This window comes from Felis catus, chromosome B4 (genome assembly GCF_018350175.1).
Source record: "Felis catus isolate Fca126 chromosome B4, F.catus_Fca126_mat1.0, whole genome shotgun sequence".
Lineage (NCBI taxonomy): Eukaryota > Metazoa > Chordata > Mammalia > Carnivora > Felidae > Felis > Felis catus.
The window spans coordinates 20,532,953-20,554,692 of NC_058374.1; the positions used below are offsets into that span (position 1 = coordinate 20,532,953).

Genomic DNA, 21,740 nt, shown 5'->3' on the forward strand with positions numbered 1-21,740 from the left:
AGAGAGAGAGAGGAAGACACAGAATCCAAAGCAGGCTCCAGGCTAAGCTGTCAGCACAGAGCCTGATGCAGGGCTTGAACTCATGAGCCATGAGATCACGACCTGAGCCGAAGTTAGATGCTTAACCTGCTGAGCCACCCAGGCCCCCCTTCTTATGATTTTTTTTAAATAACACTTTTCATCTGGCTTACTTTATTATAAGAATACAGTATGTAATACATACGCCATGCAAAATATGTGTTAATCTGCTCTTTATGTTATTGGTAAGGCTTCTGGTCAACAGTAGGCTGTTAGTAGTTAAGTTTTTGGGGAGTCAGAAGTTATACCTGCACCTGCATGGGGGATCATCGATGCTTCTAGTCCCCTTGTTGTTCAAGGGTCAGCTGTATAGAGTATGCACCAATTAACAGTGTTACTCTTGTTTTATACACTAATCTCTACACTTGAGCACAGAGCAGCTACCTGGGACTAAGGAAGGTACACATCACATTTACAAAATCATTCAGCAAGCTCCAGAAAATGGACAGAGTAACCCTTTACTCTGGCTGTTTCTCCATAGGTGGTTAAAATCTAATTATTTTCTGCATGTTGTAAGTGAGACCTATAAGGCAAAGTGATACAACTTCTCTTGCGGTTTTCAAAGTTACATGTAGGATGAAAATGACTTTGCTCATTGTCAAAGACTGTCTGTTAAGAGGGAAACTAAAAACCAAAACGTTGAAATTAAAATATGTAAGGATCGTCAGAAGTGAATGTCTTTTGTGCAAGAGTACACACATGGTCCATTCTTTTTTCATGAAGAAAAGAATGGTTGAATTGCATATCTGGATAGGTTGACAGTATTTTTTCCACAGCTATGGAAAAACTGATATTATCTTGTATCGTATCGCATCATATCGTATTGTATCGTACTATAGCAGACTGGTCTCTGCCTTCATCCATCCTGCAGCATGGAGGCTTTTTCATGGTTATCTTCCCTACTGCTGCTGGATCAGGCTTCTGTTCTGTCAGAAATATTTTTATTAGACCAAATTATATTCAGTGCAAGTCAAAATTTATTAACTTGTTAGAAAGGGAAATGGCAAGGTGACAGTAGAATATGCAGGTTCAAAGAGAGAGGATGGAAATGGGGAGGTCATGTAAGTTGGGAGACCCATAGCTTATAGTAGTATTTTAAGAGAAGGAAAACTTGAAGTTTTATTTTACAGGATCATATAAATATCATGTACATATTTATAATTACAAGGAGTAATAAGATGATCAGAGATGCCAGATACAGGAAAAAACAAGACATCTAAGAAGAAAATGATAAGGATACATTTGGGTCTGAAATTAGAATAATGAGATTTCATCACCCAACGGTAATGTCAGCAGCGCCAGGTAATAGGAAACCATGAAATAGTCAAAGAGAAGTAGAGTGCCTAGCAACAAGTTCTGATTGTCATCAGGTTACTATTGCTGGGGGGGAATTTTTCTCTAGGTACAAAGTTGTAGAATACAGTTTGCCATTTTTTTAAGTCCATGATGGGTCTGATTTGTTTTTCCCTTTGAAAGTTCAAAGCATTGGCCTGCTTTGAAATTGTGACTACCCAAATCCCCAGTTAACACAGCATGTGACCTTTTTTTTTTTTTTTTTTTTAGGGGATAAGCCAGGTACCTTTTGTATCTACCTCCTCTCCTCCACAAGGATGAGGTAACAAAGCAATATATCTTAGCTGCAAAAAGTCTGGTTTGAAAGTAGGCTACTAAATCGGTGTGCTGTGTGATACTGGGGGCATATAGATCTTTATAACAGTATAAAATAATTTTGATGCTTTCTTTACAAATTAATTTACTTTTTTGAATGTGTTGAATACTTTTTGTGTCACCTCATTTCTTTTGGGTTTTCTTCACATAAACATTTCATTGGGGTTTTTACCTTTATCTAAGCCCTTGATGGATCTGTTTTGTGCCTAATAATAAAGAACAGTTTTAGGCTTTATGTCTAATTTTATTATTCTAATGTTTTCTAACTTTTTAAATTATGCTTACGTGAAGTTTTCGTTTTTATTCTACATATTATAACAATATAAGTATTTGGTTTGGAAATTGTCATATGTAGAAAATAATAATAGAATGAAACTACTTCCCATCCCTCCTAGTTCATCACCCGACTCCAAAACATAACCAACTCCTAGCCAGTTTTTCATACAGCCTCTGTATTGGTTTCCTAGGGCTGCCTTAAGAAAGTACCACAAATTGGGTGGCTTAAAACAACAGAAGTTCATTCTCTCACAGTTATGGAAGCTAGAAGTAGAAGTCTGAAATTAAGTTATTGGCATTGGTTCCTCCTGAGAATTGTGAGGGAGCATCAGTTCTGTGCCTCTCTTCCAGCCTGTTGTGGTGACAGGAAATCCTTGGCATTCGTTGGATTATGGATTTATCCCCCCAGTCTCTGCTTTTTGACCCCACTGTTCTTTCATTGCCTCTGTGTCCTCAAGTGGAGTGGCCATCTTCTTATAAGGACCAGTCATATTCAGTTAGAGGCCTGTCCTACCCCAGTGTGACCTCATCTTAACTAATTATATCTGCAGTGACCCTTTTTCCAAATAAGGTCACATTCTGAGTTACTGGGGTTATTAGGACTTCACATACCTTTTTTCAGGGACACAGTTCAACACATAGTAATCTCCCCGCCTTCATGTTCTTACCACATGCAAAATACTTTTATTTCATCCTATCATCTCTCAAAGTCTTAATTGATTCTAGCATCAACTCTTAAATTCAGAATTTAATAAGTATTAAATACTTATTAAGTATTAATAATCTCAATGAGATTGTTCCAGATCTCATTCTGAATCATGTAAATCAGATGTGGGTGAAATTCTGGGTATGGTCAATCCTGAGGCAAAATTCCTTTCCATCTGTGACCCTGTGAAATATAGGAAAGGTGTCTGCTTCTAAGATACAGTGGTAGGATAGGTGTAGTATAGATGGTCCCATTTTAAAAGGGAGAAGTTAGAAGGCAAAAAGGGGTTACTGGACTAAAGCAAAGCAGGTTTGTAACTCAACAGGACAGTTTTTAGGTTCTAAGATTGAGAATAATTCTGCGTGGCTTGATGCTCTGTCCTCTGAGCCCATTGGGGTGGCCTTGCCCCTTGGTCATCTTCTAATGATACTATAAGTTTAGGTGGAAGGCCAGAGTATTAGGGGTTTTTTTTGGAGGGGAGGGAGGGAGAGAGAGAAGCGGGGTTCACCCAAAGCGGGGCTCACCCTAAGGGACTCGGACTCATGAACTGCGAGAACATGACCTGAGGTGAAATCAAGAATCAGACGCTTAACTGACTGAGCCACCCAGGAGCCCTGGAGTATTAGGTTCTTTGCTTTCACAGTGTTTGTGTTCCACCCCCAGCGTTTAGCTGTATCTGTTCACCAGTGCCACAGAGGGTGGTTTCTTTACCACACTTTTAAGTCCCGAGTTTGTTCTGCTTGCTGTGTGACAGGCCAGTGAGTCAAGAGGCAAGATGTGGATGTAGAGAAGAGACTTGATACTGAACGCCAGCAGACCAAAGAGATGGCAGACTATTGTCCCAAAGAGCCAGTTCCTCAGCTAGAGATTTGAGCTTCTTTTATGTTAAGAGGGGGAAAGTGGGAGGGAGTTGGAGTCAAAAGGCGACTGATACCTGTAGACATCAAGGAAGGTCAAGTAACTTCATTGTTCTTGGTCAGTTTGTTGTTGTGTATAGGAATCTGGTCATGTTGTTCCTGTAAATCTTAAACACAGCATAGTCATTTATGTACTTCCTTATCTCCTCTGTCTCCTCGGGTGAGGTAGATTTTGGATTTTAAAAAGCAGTTTTTTTCAAATCTTAGCTGTAACATTCCTATGTGCAGGGCTAAGCAGAAGTTTCTGTTTTAGGTCATGGCAGCAAGGGAAATAGAAACAATATTGAGTCAGAGACGCTAAGTTTCTTCCTGGTATGCTTTTGTTTCTCCCTTAGTGTTAGATTGCCGTTGTTTGTTATTTGATGTTTTGGGCTTGGGATTTCTCTGTTGTTTTGGTCCACCCTCTCTCTTTGGTAGGCCCTGTATGTCTGGGCCTCACAGTTTCACCATTCCTTTCCTCCTCACCATGGCAGACTTATATTTGTGTCTTTGGAAAGACTTGTGAGGAAGAGAACTTTCTGCTTCTACCCCCAGCACTAGAAGACCTCTTAATTTTATTACTAACAGGGTTGGGAATTTGGGTTTGAGAATTTTTCCCGCCCCTTGCCTAGGTGTAAAGAGTTTTTCCTTTGTATTCCTAGTCATGGTGGGCCTTACCCATGTCTTGGATGTGACAGGGCTTGCTCCAGTCCCCCAAATGCTTTTGAAAGGAGTGTTTGGGTGAGAGGTAGGATTTCATATCTTACCATCAGTAGAGTCTGATCCTCTTCTTCATGCCTGAACCTCAAGGGAGATTTTTTCTGGTGGTTTTGTCTCCTTGGTATCAGTCTTCCCCGTGAACCCCTCATAAAAGTTCATGTAGTAGAGCCTGTGAGTGAGTGAGAACTCTTTTATCAGTGGTTCTAGTGGTTCTGCAGTATCATATTAGCCCTCAATCAGCCTTTAACAACAATATATTAAAATTTTAGCTGATTTCTTCTTACATGCATGTCTTTCTCCATGTCTTCCCTTTCTTGCTGTATCAGTGGTGGAGAGTCTGAACATTTTGTGCTTCTTAGGAAGTTGGGGGGAGAATATGTCTTCCCTTGGATTTCAGGCTACTTAGTTGCCTCACAACAGCACATCTGTATTTTTGTAGTTTAAGTGGCTTGTTCAAGTTATATTTGGAGTGATGCTTTCAGCTACTTCTTAGGTGGGGTTGGAATTTGGCCCCAGAATCCTTTTGATATGAGGCCTGTTTCTTTAATTTAAAAAATTAGGTTCAAAGGGCTGTGTGTCCCGAGCCTACTGGCACTGCCATGGCAGATTTGCTGAAGAAGACCCCTGGCCTTGTGGGATTGGCTGTATGTGAGAGTCCACACGAGAGGTTAAGAATACTGGACACAAAGATTCTTGACGTTCTTGAGCAAATTCCTAAAAATGCAGCATATAGGAAATATACAGAACAGATTACAAATGTGTTTGTGTATGGTTACAGTGGAATCAGATGTTAAGCAGTTAGACCAACTTCAGGGTGGGCAACTGGAAGAGGTGACTCTTCAAGCTGAAAATGAATTAAGTCTGGCAGGAAAAATGATATAATGAAAACCATGGGAGCCTTTAGTGGAAGAGCCTCCTGCCAACCAGTGGAAATGGCCAATGTAATCATCATTAAATGACTAGTGTATTGATGGGAAACTGATGTAATTAAATGTTCTGTCATACTAAAAAAATAAATAGTTCGGTTAAAATATTACTTTTCTAAAACAGGGAAAACTTTTTAGGCTATGAATTTGCCTCTTGAGTATAGCTTTATTCACATACTTGACATTTTATTTAGATATGATTTTGTTTGGGAACAATTTTTCAATAATCCTCAGTTATTTTGCATATTTTCTTCTTAATCTAATAGCTAATATTTAAAAATTATCAAAATATTAGGGTGCTAGTATGGCTCAGTTGGTTGAGCATCTGACTCTTGGTTTCAGCCCAGGTCACTTAAAAAAATAAAATAATCAAATTACTTTTTTCTACTTTGATTCATGTGTCTTGGGGCTCTCTTGTTCTTCCTCTCTCTCTGTATATGTATAGTATATACACACATTTACGCTTATAATTGTATCTTCCTGATGGATTGACTGTTATCGTTATAAAATATTCCTCTTTATCTTTAGTGATGTTTTGTTTCAAGAGTCTATTTTTTTCTTTTTGTTTTTTGTTTTTGTCCGATATAATGATAGCTACTCCAGCCATCTTATACTTGCTCTTTGCGTACTATATCTTTTTTTTTTTTTTTAATCTTTTTAACTTACTTGTACTATCAAATCTAAAGTATTCCTCTTGCAGACAGTGTATGGAACTTTCTTTTTTTTTAATCTGGTCTATTAATCTCTGCCTTTTGATTGGAATACATTCACATTCAATGCTATCATTAATATGGTTGGTTTTATGCCCGCCATTTTACTTTTTGTTTGCATTGTCTTATGGCTGCTTTGGTCCTCTCTTTTTCTTTTATAGTACCTTCTTTTACCTTAAGTGGGTATTTCTAGTGTACATTTTTCATTCCTTTCATGATTTTTAAATTATATTTTTTGGGGTTATTTTCTTAGTGGTTGCTCTAGGGTTTGCAATATTTATCTTATCAGAATCTACTTAACTCCAGTAAGATACAGAAAATTCATTCCTATATGTCTCCATTCCTTTCCCCCTTTTGTGCTATTATTAGTAGAGATATTATGTTTGTATAAACTACAAACAATAATATATTGTTAAAATTATTGCTCTGTTAGGGCACCTGGGTGGCTTGGTCAGTTGAGTGTCTGACTCTTGATTTCAGCCCAGGTCATAATCCCAGGATTGTGGGATTGAGTCCCCCTTCGGGTTCCATGCTGAGTGTGGAGCTTGCTTGGGATATTCATATATTCATATTCATATTCATATTCATTCTCCCCCTCCCCCTCCCCCTCCCCCTCTCCCTCTCCCTCTCCCTCTCCCTCTCTCAATTTCTCCTTTCTTCCTGCCCCTGCCCCTCCCCTGCTTGTGTGCTCTGAGTCTCTTTCTCAAATTAAAACATAGTGATTGCTCTATATAGTCTTTTTTAAAATACACATTAAAAAAATGTTTATTTTGAGAGAGAGAGAGTGGGTGGGAGTCAGAGAGAGAGAGGAAGACAGAATTGCAAGCAGGCTCTGACAGTGCAGAGCCTGACATGGCTCTTGAACCCATGAACCATGAGATCATGACCTGAGCTGTAATCTAGAGTTGGACACTTAATCATGTGAGCCACTGAGGCCTCCCCTTATCTTTTAAAGCTAAGAGAAGTAGACCACAGATATATTTATATAGTGTGTGTGTGTTGCTAGATACCATTTGCCATTTGTGTTTCTCTTCATTTCTTCATATGGGTTCAAGTTACCATCTGGTGTTACTTCCTTACTCCAATATATCTTTATTCCTACCCTCTTTAATTGTGTTGTCATTGTGAAATATATTACATTTCTCTGTTATAGGCCCAACAATACAATTTATGGGCATTGTTTTATGCTTTTGCCTTTTGAATTAAGAGAAGAATGAGAAATATTTAATCATACTGTCTTTTATCTTTTTCTGTATAATTACCTTTGTTAGAGCCTTTTATGTGTGTTTATTAATTGGCCTGTTAGATTTATTTTTTAAAGATTTCAGCTCTATTGAGGTAAAATTGACTGGAGCTCTTAGACTGCGTGTGTGTGTGTGTGTGTGTGTGTGTGTGTGTGTTGTAATTGTTGTGTAGTGTCACTTGATTTTAGCCTAAAGAACTTCCTTTAGTATTTCTTGTTAGGATTGGAGCAACAAAATATCTGTTTTTGTTTGTTTGGGAATGTCCTTATTGCATCTTTATTTATGCAATATAGCTTTCCTGGATATTGGACTCCTGGTTGATAGTTTTGTTCTTTAAGCTTTTTGAATATCTTATCCTGCTGCCTTCTGCCCTCCATTGTTTCCTTTGAGACTTCAGGTGTTAATTGTATTGTAGTTTTCCTTGCTTGTGATGAACCATTTTTCTCTTGTTGCTTTCAAGATATCTTTGTTTGTGTGTTTTGGCTTTGACCAATTTGAGCGTGGATCTCTTAGTGTTTATCAAGATTTTTAGAATTGTAGATTATTGGTTTTAACCAGATTTGGGAAATCTTCAGCCATTATTTCTTTAGATTCAGTTTCTGTCCCTTTCTTTCATCTCTTTGTTTTCTCATACGTATGCTGGTGTACTTAATGGTGTCCCACATTTTTTGGAAATTGTACTTCAGGTAGTATAATCTAAAGAAGTCCCTTCTTCAGATTGTATAATCTTTATTGATCTATTTTTTTTTTAAGTTTATTTATTTTTAAGTAATTTGTACACCCAGTATGGGGCTTGAACTAATGACCCCAAGATCAAGAGTCACATGCTCTCCCCTCAGCCAGCCAGGCACACGTTTATTGATCTGTTTTTTTTTTATTTTTTTTTTAAATATTTATTCATTTTTGAAAGGCAGCGAGAGACAGAATGCGAATGGGGGAGGGGCAGAGGGAGAGGGAGACACAGAATCCGAAGCAGGATCCAGGCTCTGAGCTGTCAGCACAGAGCCTGACGTGGGGCTCGAACTCACTGACCGAGAGAGATCATGACCTGAGCCAAAGTCGGCCACTTAACCGACTGAGCCACCCAGGCGCCCCATTTATTGATCTGTTTTTAAGTCTGTTGATTGGTTTCTGACTGCCAACTCAAATCTACTGTTGAGCCTCTTTAATGAATTTTTTAAACTCAAGTATTTCCATTTGATTGAAGTCTTTGTCTTCCAAGTCTAACATCTGGGTCCCTCCTCAAAGACAGTTTCTAATGTCTACTTTTATTCTTGTGTGTAGGTCACACTGACCTGTTTCTTTGCACGTCTTGTAATTTTTTGTTGAAATGGACATTTTAGATAATATAATCACTCTGGAGAATGATCCTTCCTTCTTATGGGTCATGTTGTTTGTTTTGTCATTTATTTGTTTAATGACTTGGCTGGACTAATTTTCTTATATCTGTTTACCCAACAGTGTGTAACTTCAGGTGGCCCTGCTCAAATGTACTGGGGGGGAAAAAAAAGGCCTGACTTCTTAGGGTTGCCTGTGGATCAACATAAACCACTTATTAGTCAAAGATTATGTTTAAATTAAGCCCCTTTAGCTAGTTACATTTTCACCCTTTATCACTTAATATGTATGTGATTTAGAGATTATTTTCTAAGGAGATCTGAGGTTCTCTCTGTCGGTTGTTCTTGAACATGTGCAGCCTTAAGCATGCATGCAATCTTTCAGACCATCACGTATGAGTGTGATTTTATTTTCAAGTCTAGATTCGCAGGAGTTGCCTCTGGGTCACAGTAACTTACTTTTCAGCCAGTTTTTCGTCATAGGTTGTACTAAAGCCTTATGAGCCTTATTGGCTGATGGATCTGTGTGTGGCTTTAGGGAATGCTTTTGCATCGGCCTCGAGTCCCACTTGGATTTTTCCTGAGTGGGTGCAACCTAGTTCATGTACATAGCCTTCTATACCCCCAGGGATGAATGTGATCCTAGGAGGGCCCTTATTTCTTGTCTTTCTCTCATTCTCTCTGTTAATTTTCAGGCTGGTTTTACTTGTTTCTATTAGTACCTTGGAGCTACCAGTCCTGTCTTAATTGCTTGCCACCAGAGTGATTGATTGATTGATTGATTGATTATTTTTAATGTTTATTTTTGAGAGAGAGAGAGAGAGGTAGAGGGACAGAGAGAAAGAGGGAGACACAGAGTCTGAAGCAGGCTCCAGTCTCCAAGCTGTCAGCACAGAGCCTGACGCGGGGCTCGAACTCGTGAGCAGTGAGATCATGACCTGAGCCGAAGTTGGACGCTTAACCAATTAAGCCATCCAGGCGCCCCTCCGCCAGGGTGTTTTTGACAGTGTCCTTAAGCTTCTCCACATAGTCAGTTCTCTCAGGCAAAGCTGTTGGGCTCTTTGTTCTGAAGATGTTCCATACCCATGTGCCTTTCTGAGAATTTCTACATTACTGCTCTGGAACTGGGGATGGGGATAGCACTCTGCTTCTCCTGAAGAGACACAGGTACTCCAGCAGTGTGCTGGGAGGAAGAAAGGGTATAGTAGCCCCCTGGTTTTCTCAACCCATTTCCTCCTCTCGTGGAACTTCCATTCTACTAGCAAAAGGGGGAGGGATGATGATGGCCTCAGGACCCGTGGCCTGTTGTTAGGGTGGGATTCTATGAGTGAGAGCTACCAGCTGTAAGTAGGATGAGAGTCACTCGAGACTGGTTCTTCTAGGGTAAAACGATAGCTTCAGACTAGGAGCTGAGGGGAGAGGGAGCCTTATCTTCTCGGCCACACCCACCCAGAGGGGAATTTCCATCACAGGAGGCTGTGTGTGTGGTAGGGTGGTGATGGGAGCAGATCATGCCTCAAATTCTAGACTCTCACTGTTCTTAGTGAGATTCAGTACACTTTTTCAAAAAACAAATTTTCCACTGTTTGCTGCATGTCTTTAGGATAATTTTCAGAGACTCTCTCCCCAGTGCCCTCCAAATCTTGGAAGTGGAGAGGGGATCCATGGAGCTCTCACTCCACCATTCCAGGAGTCTGGAAGTCCTTCTCTCTCTCTCTCTCTTTAATATTCATCATAATTTTTAGTTTTATCGAATTGTCAAAAGGTGGTGTCTTTTCACTGTTTCGGAAGTTAACTGAGAGATTCTTTAAGGCCCACTTGCATATTGTCCATGAATTTTGCTATATAAAATGTTACTGTTTCAGTCTGCTCTTTTCTTTTTTTAATCTTCTTGATCATTTGTAGGTTAAAAAATGTATGTTACAGTTTCCCATTGTAATTGTTTGATACTTTGTTTTTGTAATTTGAACGGATAGAGATGCTCTTATTCACTGTGTCTGGTTTGGTTTTGTTGTAACTTGGGATTTTACTTGTTAGAGGTATAAAATAATTAAGAATTTTTTAATGTTTATTTTATTTTTGAGAGAGAGAGGGAGACACAGAATCCGAAGCAGGCTCCAGGCTCTGAGCTGTCAGCGAGGAGCCCAGTGTGGGGTCCCAACCCACAAATGGTGAGATGGTGACCTGAGCCGAAGTCGGATGCTTAACCGACTGAGCCACCCAGGTGCCCCTACAAAAATTATTTTAGGGACACCTGGGTGGGTTACTCGGTTAAGTGTCTGACTCTTGATTTTGGCTCAGGTCATGATCTCACGGTTTGTGAGTTCGAGCCCCATATCAGTCTCCGCCCTAACAGTGCCAAGCCTGCTTGGAATATTTCTCTCTCTCTCTCTCTCTCTCTCTCTCTCTCTCTCTCTCTCTCTCTCTTCCCCCCTCCATTCTCCCTCTCTCTTCCTCCATCCCTCCCTTCCTCCCTCTCTCTCTGCCCCTCCCATGTGCTCTCTGTCAAAAATAAAACAATCTTTTAAAAAATTTTTTTAATGTTTATTTAGTTTTAAGAGAGAGAGAGAGAGAGCACAAGCAGTTGAGGGGCAGAGAGAGGGAGACAGAATCAGAAGCAGGCTCCAGGCTCCAAGCTGTCTGCACAGAGCCCAACGAGGGGCTCAAACCCATGGACCTCAAGATCATGACCTGAGCTGAAGTTGGATGCTTAACCGACTGAGCCACCCAGGCACCCCCAAAAATAAAATAATCTTAAAAAAATAATTTTTCTCAGTCTGAATCCTTGTATTTCAACAGAGGAGTTTAAATTAACTTACCTGACTAGATACTAGGCTTTTTTGAGAACTGTGTTCTTGTAAATATTGTTGAATTGTGTTATTCTGACACCACAGTGCATAATGGGGGAAAGCTCTCTAAGTTTAAAAATATATGTGGTCCCACTGAAGTTGGCTAGCTTATACCTTGTTACTCTTCAGAAATTGGTTTTCTTTTAAAAGTGTTACTGATTTTATGTAGACATTAATTTTTGTATACTCAACTTCTAGTCAGCTGATTAATTTTCTTCATTATACACTGATACTCATAGATTGCCATTTATATAGTTGAGTTGTTCATGAAAAGGTGGTACTGTTTATCAGCTATTTTTACCCGGGGAAAGGACCAGATGTAAGTCAAAGTCGGTGGCAGTGTTTATTGGTCAGTGTCTCCTGGGGGCATCTCTGACCTCCTCAGCGAAAATGTCTTCCCCGCAGGCTCAGTCTGTCAGGTTGGCAGGCTGAATGGCAGCTCAGGTAGGATTCTTGTGAAGAGACGAAATGGCCTAAATTTCGCTCATCATCCAGGACCATGCTTCATCTCTTAGGTCCCAACTCCTTGTGTCAAACTCCCGTAGATATGCTTACTTCCAGCAGAGGAAAAGACGAATCTTTTTTTACACTCTTGTCCCAGAAATCAGTTGAATATTGGTGAGGAAGTTTTAAGACCAAGGTGTCGTAGGCTATGTCCTGGCCCCTGGCCTTGGTGCCCGTGAAGATTCTCGCTGCTGTGCAGGGTATTTGAGCCTAAGGAAGACTGGGTCTTTGTGAAGTTCCACTAGTACTGTTTACCTATCCTTGTTTATGTCTTCATGCTGGTAAAAATCAGATTACTGACAGGAAAAATGAATTCATGTTTTTGAAGTAAAGTAGGTTAGACAGTAAACCTAATCTTGACTTCTGAAGATAATTGTAAAACTCATTTTTTTTTTTTTAATGTTTATTTTGAGAGAGAACAAGCAGGGGAGGGCAGAGAGAGAGAGAGAGACAGAATCCAAAGCAGGCTCCAGGCTCTGAGCGGTCAGCACAGAGCCCGGCGTGGGGCTCAAACCCACAAGCCATGAGATCATGACCTGAGCTGAAGTCGGCCACTCGACCGACTGAGCCACCCACGTGCCCCTAAGATTCATCGCTAAAAAAACACTTGTAAGGTTTTTGCTTAATTTTGTTTATTTTTTCTATCCTAAGACTTGCTACATTTGTGATGAACAAGGACGAGAAAGCAAAGCAGCTACCGGTGCTTGCATGACATGTAATAAACACGGATGTCGGCAGGCTTTCCACGTGACGTGGTAAGTATGCTTCTGTCGTCGTACAAAACCGAAATTCTTGTGCTTCGTACAGGGAAATACCTTTTAATTAAAGGCTTAGGTACTCAAATATTTACAGTAAATTTTATTGGGATGATTTCTGTGTTTAGAGTTTCTTCTAATAAAGATGATTCTAATAATTGAATTTACCAGAGCAGATTTTCAATAGGTGGATTCTGGTTCTCATGTTTTATTTAGTTTCATTTTGTTTAAAATATCAGTGTTTGTTACCTAACCTTTGATTTTTGTTAGGACTGAAAGAGCTGATGTAGGTAAACTTAGTGCAGTGCCTGCAATATTAGTAAGGATTTTAATCAATGATCGTGTTTCTTCACTGCATGTTTGAAGGTGGGGGAGAGGGGGAAAGCAGTCACTATCATATTCTCAGTATTCTGGTGGCTACTTCTTAAGAAGTTACTTAAGATACTTTTTTGGCATAAAATTTCAAGAGTAAAAATTATCCTAAAATAAAATATTCAACATGATAGACAACAGTTCAAAATTAAAGTTTGGGAATAATCCAAGGACTTGTTACTTTTAGGAAATAGTCTGTATTTAGCAGCCAGTACAGACACATGCTTTATTTCCTGAGCTTTTAGTGTATGGGTTTAAGAAGTCCATTTTAGATTAATTTTGGGGAATGGAAAAGACTTTTGGTTGTATAAATTCTCTTATTAATGAACTTAATTTTTCTAAGATGAAAATTCTTTCTGGGGTAAAGATATATGCTAATACTACTGTAACTTTGGAATGTTAAAAGTGGAAGGCCAAATTGACAAGATAATGATTATAAACTTTAGCACTTTGTGGGTTTTTTTTTTAAATGAATATCGTAACTTTAGGATTCGATTCCATTTCTTCTATTGTTTTTGACTGGAAAACACAGCTTATGTTTATCTTGCCTCCTGTATGGTGCTATGAACTGAAGCATTTCCTTGTAACAGTACGTAATCTGCATCTATGGGGCACATCCCATCCCAAGTCATTTCAGTCCTTTAGAAGCCCGGCCTTTCTGTTAGTACCTGTGATAATAGAGTGAAGAAGTAAAATGGGTGGGGGGTATCTTAAAACAATTTAATGTCTATTTGGTAATGTTAAACATTTATATATATGCATGTTTAAAACATACATAAATCTTCATTCTTACTAGAGGTAGATGGATCAAAAGTTTATTATAAGCTACAAATGTAACTTAAAAAATATGTACTTGATCACAGTAAGAATAAAGCTTTACATTTGCCCCCTTTACTCTTAGATGTATAAGGTTTAATTACAAACCTTACATGCTTGGAAGTGAGTTTTAATTTATTTATATATACATAACTGTAGTTTGAGATTTAATGTATACATAATTATATTTTTATATATACTTTTTGGCTTTTATTTTCAGTGCTCAGTTTGCTGGACTACTTTGTGAAGAAGAAGGTAATGGTGCAGATAATGTCCAATACTGTGGCTACTGTAAATACCATTTTAGCAAGCTGGTAAGAATTTATCTTGAACTTGCAAAATTCTGTTTTATAAAAAAGGCATAATAGCTGTTGCTTTTCTCTTGATTTTTGTGTGAAATTGTTTGCAATTTCATGGTCTCTCCTGGGATTTAAAAGATCTAGTAATTCTTAAAGATTTTGCTTTGCTTTGGTTCATTTATAATGATGAATATTATAAAATAAGTTCTATTAATTAATAGTAAATGTTAGGATACATTTAATAGAAAAAGCATGTATAAAGAACTCTATAATCTAACTCTGGTGATTTTTCTCACTTGTTAGTCATCTTTTTTGCTATATTACTATTATTTACTTATTTTCATTTTTATTTACTAGGAGATAGTAAAACTGAAACAAAGCTGTTTTGTAACTTCTTAGTTGAAGATGTTGAGAAAAATGTATTTAAATACAACTTTGGGAATATTTTAGATTTTTGCCAATTTTTACTGTTACATAATAGCATAGATGATTGAGTTGGTAGAATTTGGTTAGTTGTTACATATATTGTGTCTGTTTTCCTTTGAAGGATCGATATTTAATGTCCTAAGTGTCTATTTTTTTTAGTCTTCAATGATGACAGATTTGTACACGAAAGTTTAAGTCTTTTTTGTTTTTAGTGTCTTGTTTATATTTTTATTAACTTTCCCTTGTGAATGGGGCTTTTTTTTATTCCTTTCTTTTAGGTAAATAGTGAGGGCCTCTTACTCATGAAATCAGCTCATGATTCTCTTCTGGTTCATGCATATAAAATACTTAGATTGTGCAAATATATTGCTTGCTATCAAAAACTTTTATTTTAAGGGCAAAGAATATTGAAGTGTTTTAAGACTAATTTTGAGATAGTAAAATTGAAAATTTTGCTTTCTAGATGTTAAAAGCATTTTGGAATCTTAGTTTTCTAAATGGAAGATGATATAGATCAAAATTCAGAAATAATGAAAATGGATTATGAGAGTCTGTAAATTGAATTTTCTCATTGCTAGTTATTGACATGTTGTTGTCCCATTTGCTCGTTAGGGAGGAAAAGTCTAATAATTTAATAAGATTATTTAACCTACATTTGCATAGAATTTGAATGCCTTTCATAGTCATTTTTGTCTAATTTGGACGAGTTATGGTACCACCCAGTTTTAAATACCTCAAATAACTCTCACTGTCATACTTTATTATGAAATTGTTTAAATATTTTAAACAGAAATGTGCATACTTTTATTAATGCTTTGAGAAATGCATGGGTCTAATGCTGACATTTCCTTTAATTTTTTTCTTAATGAATTGCAGAGACAAGTTTTTAGAAAACTATGCCCTAATACTGAAAGTATGAGATATAAAGGCTTCTTGCTTTATCTAGTGCGGCAGAAAAGTAACTCTTCAAATATTTTCTTTTCTTTTCTTCTAGTCTTGGCATCCTTCCTCAGTATGGCATTCTCTATTTTGGTTGGAACTCCTTTTTTTTTTTTTTTAAAGAAGACAATGAAAAATTATAGTTGATTTCTTTTAAGAGGTGGTTTTGTGATAAAGTGACAAATAAGCTCCTGCTTATTTGAAAATATAATCTATTTTCACACATTTTCATAAATGTACAAAAATATGGCATTAATGTTGAATTTAGGTTTAGATTTTCCTTTATAATGCAATAGACAGCATATAGATGGTGTCTAAACTGGATTATATAGTTTGAAATAGCAGGGTGGTTTTTTTTTTTTGTTGTTTTTTTTTTGTTTTTTTGTTTTTGTTTTTACTTCAGTAGACATTTTTAAATACTGCACACTTGAATTGGTTTAAGCCTAACAGAAAGATTATTTAAAAATTTTTTATATACATATACATGTATGTATATATATTTTCTTTTTTAGAAAAAGAGCAAACGGGGATCTAATAGGTCATATGATCAAAGTTTAAGTGATTCTTCCTCTCACTCTCAGGATAAACATCATGAGAAAGAGAAAAAAGTAAGTGGATTTGTTGTTGCTATATATGTAGCACATCTACTTAATAGCTTTTTTTTTCCCTTTTTTAGATAAAATTAAGTTCTTGATAGCTGGATTGAGACATGGAAATACTAAAAATTTTTGACTAATTGAGAGTATAAAGTCAAAGAGTAGGTTTAAAATAATGCCATATTTGTGAATATGTTTGTATGTACCTGTTTCAACTGAAAATTTGAAATACAGCTTGACCGAAAGCATGAGAGAGATTTCTTGCATGTGTTACTGTGGTCATCTTGTGAAATCTTTAGGTGACTTCAGCATTTGTGTCTATACATTATTAACTGACTATTTCACATGTAAGTAAAAATCTCATCATCTTTTTCACTTTATAATGGAACAGTTTTGAAGTTCTGTATATTCTTGACTTTTTCTCCCCCAGTGGTGCTGCTAATGGTTTATTATTATTATTTTTTTAATGGCCAAATGTAATATCATTTGAGAATATTTTATCTTTTAATAAAGCACTAAAAGCTTGCCTGATACTAATCTGTCTTTTTCTGACTTACCTTTTTTCTGCTTACGTTTTTATTTACTTTAAAGGATAGGATATGAGTAATTTTTAGTGAACTAATAATAAGTACAGTAGAATCATTCATAGGTTATATTGCCAACATAGGAAAAGGATACTACTGTGAATTGTTTTTAATGAAGTGAGGATAAAAAAGACATCTTCAATTGGAAAGTAATACTACTCTTAAACATTTGGTATAAACTAGTTTGGAACCTTTTCATGTCTGTAAATTCTTAGGATTTGGGAACAGATTTGATTTGAATTTATGTGTGTGTCTTTTTTTAAGGTAAACATTTTTAAAGCTTAAATTTTTAATTTTGAACTTGGGTTTTCAGTTAGGAGTGAAATAATAATTATAACTTTGTATTTGCCTTTATAGCATTTGTTAGGTTTATATATATGTTTTATAGACCTTATAGGCAGCAAGTATACATATTCATCTTGATTTCTTTAATGAGGTGGTTTTGTGATAGTGACAATTATAGGGTTCTATTTTGCTGTCTTGTTTGGATTACTGATGGGAAAATGGCAGATTGGGTTTAATTAGCAGTTTTACTAAGAAGCGCTGTGAGATTTTATGTAAGCTTATTTTAATCCACGAATGAGGGATATAGGTAGGGCTCATTGTAAATTGTGAAGAGGGAAGTCTTACTGATGATATTCTTCTCTTCAGCCATTTCATGAGCATTATCTTGTTTAAAGAAGTGTTTGTGGTATGACCATGTTTATCCTAATATATGCCCGTCATGGTTGTTTTTAATGGTCAGTTATTAAATGTAGTACAGTGTTTAATAAATACAGTGCTAATGACTATATTTATCTTTTTTGTTGTAGGAATGAGATTTTCATTTTATGAGTGTTTTTACAGTTGAATACTAGGTTAACAACATTGTATTTAGTCAAACTGTTTAGCTATGAATTTTAGCAGTTGGTATTTTCATTAGTATATGAATACTATTTGCATTTTGTTTTTGGCATATGTAAGATTAGTATAACTTGATTTTGTTGTCAAACTTAAAATCATTTCTACATTTTATTTTGTAATAGTTTTTCTGATAATCTATAAAGGCTAGGAGGTACACATAGTATACATTTATTATTCTTGGACGTGGTTGCTTGCCTTGGGAATATTTGGGAAGGGACTTTTTTATTATGGTATGATGCTAAATGATAATACAGCTGTAAAGACTGGGTGTTATAGACTGTGTCATCCTCTATCCCTCTTTATCTCTTTTAAGATTTTAATATCTAGTAGGTTTATCTAGTATATTCTTACCCTGTTATAAAATGTTGCATTGAACGGTAGCACTCACAATTCATTTTGATTTTAGAATACTGTATATTGTGAGGTGAATTTTGGTCTTATTCATGAGGTATGTTGGAGTCACTCTCCTTCGAATTTTTTTTATCTACCTTCATACTGGTACATATTTTAAAATCTATTTTAAATATTTTGTATTAAGTTATAACTAAGTGGTCATAAAGAATATTTCATACTGATTGTTGTGCTCTCCAGATCCCTTATTTGAAAATGAAATCAACAGTTTATAAATTACCTTTTTATGTAACTATGAGAACACAAAAAAGTGCATAGTTTTTGCTTTTCAGAGAATTTATGTGTGACCCAAGATATATTAATACTGGTTAGATACTAACTGTGAGAAAGGAAAATTAATAGTGAGTTACAACTTTGAATAAAGGACAGTTTCCATACAAATGGAAAAGTTGGCATATATATGTATTTTTAAAGGAACAAAAGTACGTGTTTGAAATGAATTGAAACTATGTATAGGAGGGGTTTAATTCAGTCATTACACAGTTTGTATCTTTATTGTTTAAGAAGAATACCCTCTAAGACTATTTTTAAAAAAAAAAAATTTTTTTTAACGTTTATTTATTTTTGAGACAGGGAGAGACAGCATGAACGGGGGAGGGTCAGAGAGAGAGGGAGACACAGAATCTGAACCAGGCTCCAGGCTCTGAGCGGTCAGCACAGAGCCTGATGCGGGGCTCGAACTCATGGACCGCGAGATCATGACCTGAGCCGAAGTCGGATGCTTAACCGACTGAGCCACCCAGGCGCCCCTACCCTCTAAGACTATTAATGTTCATTATAAAACAGAATTTTCTTTTAAGCCTAATATTTTTATGTTTACAGAAGTGAGATTGTGGGCCAAGGTTAGGAAATGGAGAAGGGGTATCAGACATGGCAATATGTGGTTGTATTGTGAGGTTCCCAGCTTCAGAAAGGAGTTTTTTCTGAAAGTTAATTTGTGGGTCTTTATTTAGAAATCTGTGGTTATTTAATGCATTGAGATAATGCAGTTCAAATGATCCTCAGACACATCCTCTGCCTACTCATTAATGTTAACTAATCCATGATGTATTAGAAGTGTGGTATTATACTTAACAATACTTTGCAGCAAAGTCACCATTAGTGACAGTGTATTATGTGGAAATGCGCTCATTTCCATGTAGGTTTCCTAGAAAATTGTTCTGTCCCCTACTGTAGCTATGAGGGATTATCTCCTGCAGTGTTCTCCACTCCCCTTACTTGCTCTACTTTACTGTTACTAACAATTGGCAATAGATACAGGAGCTTTTGCCAACATAAATATTGTTAGTGTATGCTGGGTGTTTGTGGGAGGTAGGTTTGCAGTTAGTGTTTTGTGAACCACAGATACTGACTTACCGTTTTGTAAGAATACTCATTTCTTTGAAGAGAACTGGGCTACTTCTGTGGCTCTCAGAGGACAAACTCTCATTCACAGAGTTGTCATTACTTTTCTGTATCTTTTTAAAAGTTTTCCGCATTGAGAGCTACCTGTCATCCCCTTTCCTTTTTTGTGTACTTTCCTTTTGGAAATCTTCCACTCAAGTTAAAGCTTTAAGCTTCTACATGTGCAAAGAGTTAAGAGAGGGCAAGGTCTTTTCAGGAACAGCAGTTAAGAATGCCTGGGGTGTGTGTTTGGTGGGGCCGAAGAGTGACAGGAGACCACTTGGTCAAAAAAGGGCAGTTCCTGAGGATTTTATAAGTGATGCTCGTTTGATCCTTCATCCTGAGGTGTTGGGCAGCCAGCCAGAAGGATTAAAATTTTGTTGACTTCTGATTTTGCAATAATTTTAGACTCTGAGAAAAGTTGAAAAATAGTACACATTTCTCTGTACCACTCACCCAAATTTTCAAAATGTTGACATTTTAAGCTTTATCATGTCGTCCCTCCCCTCCCCTCTTTGCTGTCCTTTTTCACTCTGTATATTCTTTTTCTGCATTCCTAGAGAATAAATTAGAAACGTAATACCCCTTTAGCCTAAGTGTACTACTCAGTGTGTAGTTTTAATAAAAAGGGGGATTTCCTACATGATTATAGTACAATTACCAGAATCAGTAAATGAACATTTTTTACAGAACCATTAGCTAATCTGCACATCCCATTCAAATTTCCCCCACTGATATCCTCCATACTGACGGGGGAAACTTTTTCTGGGTCAGAATCCAATCCAGGATCACGTTTAGTTGTCATGTCTCCTCAGCTTTTCAGTCTGTTCCTTCTGGAATATTTCCTTAATTCTTTGTCTTTCATGACCTTGATGACTATGAAGCCCTGTTTCAGGTTCTTGGAGACATTGCTTTGATCTTAACAGTGGATTTTATGGTCACACCCTTGTTTTACTCTTCCTGGAATGGTTTTCTGAGAGTACTCTTCAGTGCCTTGTTACTCTTCGGAAATTGGTTTCCTTTTAAAAGTGTGTTACCAATTTTATGTAGACAGTAATTTTTGTATACTCAACTTCTAGTCAGCTGATTAATTTTCTTCATTATACACTGATACTCATAGATTGCCATTTATATAGCTGAGTTGTTCATGAAAAGGTGGTACTGTTTATCTTTGGAAGCCATTCTTTACTTTTATATTGTCTGCTTTTTGCATAGTATATGAATTTTCAGGACCACCAAATAACCTTTCCTGATTTAGTTTATCTCTGTATTCCTTTATTTTTTTAAACAAAAAATCAGATTGCACTTGCAACATACTACTTAAAAAATCGCCTTAGTTAAATCATCCAATTCATTAAATACACTTTCTACTTTCTGTGTTACCACAGGCAACAATGTTGTTAAACTTTCAGCTTCTATATAACAAGGACCCCTTTTCCTCTAATATACAATTAAATTTCTCTCACTTTGTTTTATGCTCTGGATAGCAGCCTTCCCGAAAGGCCAGAAGGTTTCAAGTAATAGTCTCATCAGTATTCATTAGTCTTTCCTCATAATCTCCTGAAAGTCCTTTTAGCTTTTGCCCATTGCTTAATTCCATGCCACTCCCCCATCTTAGGGTTTTTTGTGATAGTAGTGTACCACGCCTCATAACAAAATCTGAATCAGTTACCTATTGCAGCACAATCAGTTTCCCTAAAGTTGAGTAGCTTTACTATAATAAACATTTAGTGTCTCACAGTTTCGGTGGGTCTGGAATTTGGACTTAGGGTTTTTCTAGCTCAGGGTCTCTCATCCGATTGCGGTCAGGATTTTGGCAGGAATACAGTAGCTTGAAGCTTGATTCAGGCTGGAGGATGTGCTTCCAAGGTGGCTTAGTCCCATGGCTAGCACGTTGGTGCTGGCTGAGTAAGAACCTCACTTTCTGGCTGCGTGGGTATTTCATTAGGGCTGCTTAGGTGCTGTGTGACAGGGCACCTAGTTTTCCCCAGGGTGAGTGATCTAAGAGCAAGGTGAAGGCTGCAGATTTTTTTTTTTTTAACGTTTATTTTTGAGAGAGCGAGTGAGCGCAAGCAGGGGAGGGGCAGAGAGAGGAGACACAGAATCCAGAGCAGGCTCCGGGCTCTGAGCTGTCAGCACAGAGCCCGATGTGGGGCTTGAACTCAGGAACTGCTAGATCATGACCTGAGCTGAAGTCAGACACTTAACTGACTGAGCCACCCAGACACCCTGAAAGCTGCAGTTTTTTTGTGACCTAGCCTCGCATGTTACATGTTGCCTTCCTACCCCCCTTGTTGAATGACTTTTTTTTTTAACTTTTTTTTTTGGTGGTAAAATATATG

The 21,740-nt window shown here is 37.1% G+C and overlaps 1 protein-coding gene and 1 pseudogene across 18 annotated transcripts in view; both read left to right on the forward strand.

Moving 5' to 3' along the window:
• Positions 1 to 21,740, forward strand: part of MLLT10 (MLLT10 histone lysine methyltransferase DOT1L cofactor) — a 237,965-nt gene that overhangs the window by 98,041 nt on the left and 118,184 nt on the right. For 17 of the 18 annotated variants that reach the window (XM_019834031.3, XM_045060975.1, XM_045060974.1 and 14 more), the window contains 3 exons: positions 12,566 to 12,669; positions 14,078 to 14,171; positions 16,034 to 16,129. In XM_019834031.3, the coding sequence (XP_019689590.1) occupies positions 12,566 to 12,669; positions 14,078 to 14,171; positions 16,034 to 16,129 (294 nt within the window). The remainder of the gene's footprint in view (positions 1 to 12,565; positions 12,670 to 14,077; positions 14,172 to 16,033; positions 16,130 to 21,740) is intronic. The other variant, XM_045060978.1, reaches the window with a different exon arrangement.
• Positions 1,705 to 6,507, forward strand: LOC109501350 (annotated as a pseudogene).